At 47.1% G+C, this 9740-nt stretch overlaps 1 protein-coding gene across 1 annotated transcript; it reads left to right on the top strand.

Annotated features, from left to right (window-relative positions):
* The first annotated feature begins 313 nt into the window (after positions 1–313).
* LOC131680112 (uncharacterized) lies at positions 314–5166 on the top strand. The gene is made up of 5 exons (XM_058960833.1): positions 314–554; positions 1203–3550; positions 3630–3971; positions 4036–4212; positions 4291–5166. The coding sequence occupies exons 1-5, from the start codon at positions 314–316 to the stop codon at positions 5164–5166; spliced, it is 3984 nt and encodes a 1327-aa protein (XP_058816816.1).
* The last annotated feature ends 4574 nt before the right edge of the window (positions 5167–9740 follow it).

Consider the following 9740-nt stretch of genomic DNA (forward strand, 5'->3'; position numbering starts at 1 on the left):
GGAGCTGATCGAAATCGGAAAACGAGCCTCAGTATTTATTTTTTGCCACCCTTGGATACAAGTGAGTTCTACCTTTTCAACTTCCAAATCCATACAAAGTGCGTCCCTGCCGCTTCAGAGTATAGACGACATTCATTGAGGTTTTGCGCTTGGCGTGTTCAGTGTAGGTCACGGCATCTTGGATGACATTTTCCTGCACACCATTAGCATTCGAAGATTAAATCGGAATTTTGCATTTTACACCACCACGACGAGCCAGACGCCGAATGGCGGATTTGGTGATTCCCTAGATTTTATCACGAAGGACCTTGCGATGCGTGTGGTAAGCGAGCACCCACTGATACAAAACAAAGCAGTATCGCATCGTGAAGGTATTTCTACTGCATTTGATATAGGAAACAGCGGATTATTACTAAACCACCGACGATCGTTCTGGGCCGTCCTACCACAGACGGAAGAGAAACCTTCGATCGGAAAACCACCAAGTAAGTCGCCCCATCATTGGTCCTTCGAGCCGGATACGGAGGAACCCCCTACCAGAAAGGATCGGTGCGGTGAGTACGCTATTACAAATTGCTGCTGACGCGACGCTACGGCAAAGATACTGCCCGTCCCAGCCCCCGAAGGTGCCTACCTTTAGGGCCATTTTGGACGCTATCGCTGCAGTTCATTGCGAACTTTTGTCATCGCAGCTGATTTGCGCCAACTCGGAACAGGATTTTTTGATAATTTTCTGTTTGCGAGAAAATTTGCATGTTTTTTGCTGAGGTGGTGGTGAGTGGCAAATTCACGTAGATTGGTACGCTCGCGTCGGGAAGGATAATTTCGTTCGATTTGCGTACCATTCTCGATCGTTCCGCGAAAAATTGACATATCGCGACAGGAAGGATTTTTTCGTTCGAATTGTGCCATTTTCGATTCCGTGTCGTGTAGGAACGGTACCCGCGCCGGGAAGGAGTCCGATTTTTCGATTTGTATCGTTTTTTTTCGTTTCCGATATTTGAAGTGGTGGTAGTGAAGATCAGTGAGGTGGTACAATAATGGCAACCAAGGCAGAAAAGAAGCTGTGAGAGTACGTGATCCAGCGGAAAGGGATCCTTGTAGTGCAGAAGGCAGTGGAAAAGTTCGCGGAGAATTTCGATTGTGATCGGGATGCGTGTCAAATTCCAATTCGCCTTGATTCACTCGACCGGATCTACAAGGAGGACAGATCGAGTTGTACGATAAACCGGAGATGTTGGATACCCATCTGCAAGAGAGAATGGATTTCGAGACGCGTTATTGTACGGTCAAAGGATTTCTGCTCTCCAATCGTGCTGCGGACCTCAACTCAACCATGCTGAACAGCACTATGGCGGCACCTGCTCATGCGTCGTCCTCGTTCCATCTACGATTACCCAAGATCGATCTTCCCAAGTTTAGCGGTGACTTCTCGCGTTGGCTCGCTTTCCGTGACACGTATACGTCGATGATCCACAGCAATGCAGATATTCCGACGGTTGTGAAGCTGCAGTACTTGCTGCAATCGCTAGAGGGAGAAGACCGGAAACCTTTCGAGTCCGTAGTCATTGAAGCGGACAATTACGCATCGACTTGGGAAGCATTGCTAAAGCGGTATGACAACAAGCGATTCCTGAAAAGTCAGCTCTTCCGAGCCCTGTACGACCTCCCACCGGTCAAGCGAGAAAACCCTCCAGAAATCCAAGGATTGGCTGACGATTTCCATTGGCATGTGCGGGCTTTGGCAAAGTTAGGCGAGCCAGTCCAGTATTGGGACACCCCGTTGGTAAACCTCCTTTCCTACAAGTTGGATCCAACTACGCTACGTGCTTGGGAGGAGAAAACCAGCAATAACGTCGACGTTACCTATTGTATGCTGATCGAGTTCCTCTACCAGCGTGCCCGATTGCTGACATCTGTCGTAACTGACCTGCAATATCGGTCCCAACAACCGGTTACAGCCAAGGTGGCCGGTCCGATTCCAACCCCAAAGCCGTTCAAGGTGGCGTACAAGGCAGCTACCGTTGAACCGAACTACAGTGCTCCCTCGCGCCTCGCTTGTCCAGACAAGCATTTCCTCTTTCAATGCCCTGCATTTTCCGAGGTGTCCGTCCGTCAGCGCCGTGAGCTAGTTTTCCAAAAGCGCTTATGCTGGAATTGTTTCCGTACTGGACACCAAGCCAGGAACTGTACCTCCAAGTTCTCTTGCCGTTACTGTCACGAAAAACACCACTCCCTGCTGCACGAGTCAGAACCGCCGAAGATGCTATCGACTCATATTATCGAGGAAAGTCAGCCGATTCCCTCGACGTCCGCCATCGCTGACCCTTCCACCTCGGCGAAGCCGAACAGCCAAATAAGCCTATCAGTTCAGGCTGAGCACAGTACAGTTTTACTGGAAACTGTTTCCCTCTTCGTCGTAGATCAGAATGGCAAGAAGATCCCCGCACGTGCATTTCTGAATTCCGGATCCATGTGCAACTTCATCACCAAGAAGCTTGCAAATTCCCTGAACATTCATCGCATCAATGTGGATATCGCAGTAGCTGGCATAGCTGAATCAACCAAGCAGATAAAGTGCCAATTGACAGCTATGATCAAGTCGAAGTCGACACCGTACTCCACCAAACTTGAGTTCCTGATCCTCAAGAGACCGACGGTCAACCTTCCAACCGTTCCGATCGACATTTCCACGTGGAATCTTCCCAAGTTGTCGTTGGCAGACCCCAGATTCCATATCCCATCCGACATTGACATGATTGTCGGTGGTGAAGCGTATCATGAGCTGCATCCTGGCAGCAAGCGTTCCCTGGGAGAGGGATTACCGTTGCTAATAGAGACGGTGTTCGGATGGACTGTTTCCGGGAAGATATCCATCAATCATCCCACCATTCCCCGCGTCTGTCATCTAACCACTGTCGATCGAAGCTTAGAACAAGCGTTGCAGAAATTCTGGGAGCTAGAAGCTGTTGAGCCGTATTCTGTGTATTCCGCAGAAGAAAAACAATGTGAAGAACTTTACACTACTACCACCACTCGCGATTCGTTCGGTCGTTATCTCGTTCGTTTGCCACTCACCCGTGATCCGCTAGTCAACCTCGGCGAATCCAGAGCCATTGCCGAACGTCGTTTCCTGAGCCTTGAGAAGCGACTAAAGCGTGATCCTCCCACCAAGGATGCATACTGCAAGTTCATGGACGAATACGCACGAATGGCGCACATAAAGAAACTCGTCGATTCAGTAGACGATGTGAATCCGCACTGCTACCTCCCGCACCATCCTGTGTTCAAGGAATCCAGCACAACCACGAAGGTCCGGGTTGTTTTCAACGCGTCGTGTAAAACATCGTCTGGATTTTCCGTCAACGATAAGCAGCTCGTTGGACCTGTCGTCCTGGAGGACCTGTTGTCTATCGTCATGAGGTTTCGCTCACACCCGATCGCCATCGTAGCCGACATCGAAAAGATGTACCGACAGATTCAGCTGCATCCCGAAGACCGACCGCTTCAACGCATTCTCTGGCGTTCCAACCGACGATCCGCTCATAGCGTACGAGCTCCAAACCATTACGTACGGTTTTGCATCAGCACCATTCCTGGCAACTCGCACCCTTCTACAAGTTGCACAGGACGAAGGCGACAAGTACCCCGCCTCCGTAGATGCTGTGAAGCAGGATTTTTACGTCGATGACTTTTTATCGGGAGCTGACGATGTCCAATCCGCAATCCGCCTTCGCCAAGAAGTTTCCGCCATGCTTTCGTCAGCTGGCCTTCCGTTAAAGAAGTGGGCATCCAATTCCTCCGAAGTCCTTGCGCAAGTGCCGCAAGAAGATTTCGCTCTACTGCCTCTGCATGATCTCCAGGACGAACAATCCGTATCCACCCTAGGACTCGTGTGGGAGTCTAAGTCCGATACGATGCGCTTCAAGGTCCAGTTGCCTCTACCAGCACCCGTTCTGACCAAAAGGAAGGTTTTGTCCTACATTGCGTAGATCTTCGACCCACTAGGACTAGTTGGCCCGACAATCACCATAGCGAAGCTGTTCATGCAGTGTCTGTGGGCATTGTCCGCTACCTCCGCATCTCCAAGGCGAATGGAAGGAGTTCCATGGTACGCTGGACGCAATCTCCACAATCCGCATTCCCAGATTCGTGTCGCAGGTCAAGACCGAAACCATCCAGCTCCACTTTTTCTCCGATGCTTCAGAGAAGGCCTATGGCGCATGCTGCTAAGTCCGGTCTGAATCCGCTACAGAAATTCGTGTTCAACTGCTAACGTCAAAATCCAAGGTCGCACCGTTAGCCACCTACCAATCGATTGCGCGCCTAGAGTTATGTGCCGCCGTGTTGTCGGCTAATCTATATGAGAAGGTGATGAAGTCCCTTAAGACAGCGTGCGAAGTGTTCTTCTGGGTTGATTCGACGATAGTCCTCTACTGGCTGCAATCGTGCCCATCGCGCTGGAAAACGTTCGTGGTAAACCGAGTGTCCACAATTCAATCCACTACCGGATCTTGCTCCTGGCAGCACGTCCCCGAAGAATCCAACCCAGCAGACCTTATATCCCGAGGTGTAAATCCGGCCGATATCGTGAACCTCGAGTTTTGGTGGATGGGACCGCAATGGCTATCGGTTTCATCACACCACTGGCCACGCACTGTGCTACCAGCGTGCGATTTGTCCACAATGCCAGAGAGCAAAGGCAACGTCGCCATGATGTCGGTAGCGGTTGCCGAACCATCTTTCTCCGCTCGACTTTTCAGTCGCTATTCCAGCTTCACGAAGCCACGACGTTCCATCGCGTATTGGATGCGATATTTCCGCACTCTACGAGCTGCCGTCCAGAAGACCAAACCAGAGCCGTTTGAGTCTCTTTCCACACCTGATCTACGCGATGCTGATCTAGCATTGTGCCGAATTGCCCAACGTGAGATGTTCTCCAAGGAGCTGTCCAAGATATCCCAACGCAATCTCCTTCCAGCATCGTTGAAGTGGCTGAAACCGGTGATGTATAAAGACGGCGTTATTCGAGTCGGTGGGAGACTCAAGCACGCCGCAGTTTCGAAAAAAGTGAAGCACCCGATAATGCTGCTTGCGAAGCACCCGCTACCGTGTTGTTGTCAGAGCACTACCACTACAATCTGCTGCACGCAGAACCACAGCTGACGTTAACCACGATGCGCCAGAAACTCTGGGTGATTGGAGGACGCGACCTCGTTCGCCGCTCGTATCATCAGTGCTACATGTGTTTTCGTAGCAAGCCCCGTTTGATCCAGCAAACAGTAGCAGACTTGCCGTCCTCGCGAGTTTCGCCAACCAGACCGTTTTCCGTATGCGGTGTAGACTATTGTGGGCCTGTCTACATTAAATCACCGATACGAAACCGTGCACCGACGAAGGCATACATCGCGATCTTCGTGTGTTTCTCCACCCGCGCTGTCCACATCGAACTAGTCTCGGATCCATCTACGCCAGCCTTTCTGGCTGCCCTTCGCCGTTTCGTCGCCCGCAGAGGAATAATGTGGGAGATCCATAGCGACAACGGGACCGCATTCAAGGGAGCGTCCAACGAGCTCAACCGAATCCACCAGATGCTAACGTCCGATCAAGGTGGACGAAAGTAGATCCTCGATTGGTGTTCCGAGAATGAGATCACGTGGCGATTCATTCCACCTTGCGCTTCGCACTTCGGTGGTCTGTGGGAGGCAGCCGTCAAGTCAGCTAAGCACCATCTGCTGCGTGAGATCGGCTGTGTGAACGTCGGTTACGAGGACATGATAACCATACTAACCCAGATCGAGATGTGTCTAAACTCCAGACCTCTCCCCGCGATACCGTCCGATCCGTCAGACCTGGAAGCTCTGACCCCAGGCCATTTCCTGGTGGGAACCAGCCTACAAGCCGTTCCAGAACCGTCACTTTGTGATGTACCCGACAATCGACTTTCACATCGGCAGCTCACCCAGAAGCGTGTCCAAAGGATTTGGGCAAGGTGGTATCCCGAGTACCTTTAGCAGTACCAGTCACGAGCCACGAAGTAGTACCCCAAGGTCACCATTGAACCCGGACGAGTTGTGGTGATCAAGAACGAATGTCTGCCGCCAACTCAATGGTCACTCGGAAAAATCATCCAGGTACACCCGAACAAGGATGGAATCGTTCGCGTTGTCACCCTGAAAACCGCCACATCCGATTCAGTTGTCCGCCCAGTCGTGAAACTGGCCTTGCTTCCGACACTGGAAACGCAGTCCACACCGTCTGATCCCAGTTCGGACGAATAATAGAAGAAGTACAAGCAAGAAATGAATTTGAAGTATCCATGCTACTTCAAGGTGGCCGGAATGTTGATGCGTGAACTTAAATTAAAAAGAACTACCTAAAACTAAGCCTAAATTTCAATTAATCTAAACTTAAATGAATTAAATCTAAACTTTTAATTATAAACCATATTTAATCAAACCTAATTAAATGCAAAAAAACAATCAAAAACCCCAAACCAAATTGATGAACCACCCTACGAATCCACTATGTTTACCGATCAGCATAATGAGCGATCGCAGAGCGAGAGTGCACCAAACAGTGATCGCGCAATACAACCAAATGATCATGATATACGGGTAGGTAGAACCGTCAGCTGTGGAAGACGGAATGTGTGAAAATCAGCTGACAAAGGCAGTTGACAATAATACCCCGGTCGAGACAGTCAGTGCGCGTACCATTTGCCGCGAGTGATCTTTTTGATGCAAATAAATACGAGTGAAGTGAAATTGAAATTGATCTTTTAACGCCGACATAAAACCCCGTGCAAACGATTTCGAAGAAAAGAACTGTAGTGCAGTGGAGAAATCAAAGCAGTATCGCGTCGTGAAGGTATTTCTACTGCGTTTGATAGAGGAAACAGCGGATTATTACTAAACCACCGACGATCGTTCTGGGCCGTCCTACCACAGACGGAAGAAAAAGCTTCGATCGGAAAACCACCAAGTAAGTCGCCCCATCAAGGGAGAATGCGATCCTGATCTGTAACTGGTCTTCATTAGCTCTGTTACCCACCGAAGCACGATGGGTACTGAACTAAAAATTGGACATCAGACGATAATAAAAACCCGGGCATTGGTATCTAGCAGGGAAATTAAATAGATCAAATGTGTTGGGGTGATCAGCTGCCGTTGTGTGTGATTCTCGCTTTGCAGGCAGGGTACGGTCACCGTCGCCAGTAGGATAATCATATGTTCTTTCTGGGATGTCACCATACCCAGGGATAGCATAAGAGTTAGTGCATTGGGCCGGAGTCTCAAAAGGTTGCGAGTTCGAATCTCGCCTCTGGGGAGAATTTTTTTTCACATGATTGCTTAGCTTCACTCACCATTTCCGATCGTTTTTCCCCGTTGGATACCACCAGTCCTAAATAAGGTATTGACACTTAAGTCAAAAGACCAAAAATTGAATTATTAGTTTAATTCGAACGGGCGGGTTTGCTCCCGTCATACCTCTGTTCACTGGGCAAGGGACCAGAAAGCGACAGTCTTCATTAGCTTTATCACCCACCGAAGTACGATGGGTAATGAACTAAAAATTAGACATCAGACAATAATAAAAACCCGGTCCTTGATATCTAGTGGGGAAATGAAATAGATCAAATGTGTTGGGGTGATCAGCTGTCGTTGTGTGTGATTCTCGCTTTGCAGGCAGGGTACGATCACCGTCGCCAGTGGGATAATCATATGTTCTTTCTGGGAGTTAGGTCATTGGGCCGAAGTCTCAAAGGTTGCTAGTTCGAATCTCGCCTCTGTGGAGAATTTTTTCCACATGATTGCTTAGCTTCACTCACCATTTCCGATCGTTTTTTCCCGTCGGATACCACCAGTCCTAAATAAGGTATTGGCACTTAAGTAAAAGGACCAAAAAATTAATTATTAGTTTATTATGATTTTACTGTTCATGATAAATCTCTTCTATTGTTTATAAACGATAACATTTACATTTTATCCAAAGCTTGAGTTTGTGAAACTCACAATAGAAAGTTATTTTAGAAAAAAACTAGATTAAGAAACACTTCGTAAATATCATTTTATAACTCGATATAATCCATATACGTAGTATTCATGCCTACAATAAAGTTGTTTTAAATAAAAGTCTTAACAAATTCGCTAAAGTCAGGAACTCTGTTACAATTTTTTGAAAAACTGATTCTCCATAATTTTAAAACTTCAAAGATGGCGGTTTCGTAACTATGCCATTTGGACAGTAAGTTGGATTTTCACCAAACCGAATTTCAGACTACGCCGCTGACTCCAAGTAAGTAGAAACAAAGTCGTTCTACACTCCTCCACAAGAAGCTACTTCGAATACTGCCTATCTATTATAATACATTGAAGATCCGATTTTATCAGCCCCCAATTTTATCAGCCTCATATGAAAATATGTTTGACGGGCTCTCGCAGACAAACAAGGCTGAATTCGGGTAAATCTTTTCTTGAACATGTTTTCCTTATCTTAAAGATGCAAATATGCAAAAATGAAAAAATCAATATTTTTTAAATCCGCTAGAATATAGTCTTCTAAATAATCAGAAATAGTTATTAGACTACATCAAGGGAGGGGAAGAATATTTTAACAGCTTCAGTTTATTATGAAGAATAAAATGTGGCGATTTAGTTAATGTCCCTATTTTGTCAACATAAAATACACCATAGAGTAGGGTGACCATATCAAACGAGTAAAAAACCAGGAGAGCCGAAACTGCTTCCCCTCGTTACCGCTCAATCGACATTTCCTTTTCCGCATGTTTTCGGCTGTTATAAAGTTATGGGGTCTGGCAGGCAGAGCTTCGACAGTAAAAAAGTTCTGGGAGTCTGGGAGGAAGAGCTCTTCCAGAAAGTCTTTCATCGGAATTCGATCTCCAAGAACTTTTTCGGATTTACACAAAGGCAGTTCTTGCTACACCACCATCAACAAACGTTTCATGAGATGGTCTGTGCATGACCGGCTACGAGTTTTCAGTGCTAAAACACGACATTGACGCAAATCAGAATCACCAGCGATCCCATCTAGCTTCCCTGCGCTATACCTGGTAATCTCCAATGACAACCATTATCTCTCGATTTGAGATCTGCAAAACCTACCGTTGTTACCAAAAACTTCTCCGTTTAATCGATTGTTATATAAAAACCGACGTATAGCTTGGTGTAATTTGTGTTTGAGCCCGAGCTTGAAAAAAATGGCATTCCTGCGTGAACTTGAAAGAAAACAAAATTCAATTCATTCCCGTCGCAATGAATGAAATGTTTGGTTCGTTTCCCTCGTCATTCGTTCTCCCGACACAGCGCATTCAGGTCTGGACATGTTCGGTTTCAGAAGCAAACTGAATTTTGTTTCTATTCTACCTATGAGAGGGATTATTGAGCAAAAGTGCACCAGATATAGATTATGCAGTTCACTTATGCTCGAAAATGTAGACATATTCCAGCTTCTGCCTTTATGCTGTCCACATAAAATCAAATAAATGCTTTGGTTGGTAAAGGAATTTATATTTCCTCTGCACTCAAGCAATCCATTCTGCATGCAGTTTCAGTCAGTTGGGAAGTTAATGAATGAGGGAGGCGATGAATCTGAATTTTGGTTTCAGTAAATACACGCAGAAATAAGTAACTGATTTTGAAGTTTCGCAGCATACTCCCTGTTATGTAGACGGTTAGTCGCTGTTAAGTGTCCAGGCGTGAAGACATGGTAATCGTCCA

This window comes from Topomyia yanbarensis, chromosome 2, assembly GCF_030247195.1.
Source record: "Topomyia yanbarensis strain Yona2022 chromosome 2, ASM3024719v1, whole genome shotgun sequence".
NCBI lineage: Eukaryota > Metazoa > Arthropoda > Insecta > Diptera > Culicidae > Topomyia > Topomyia yanbarensis.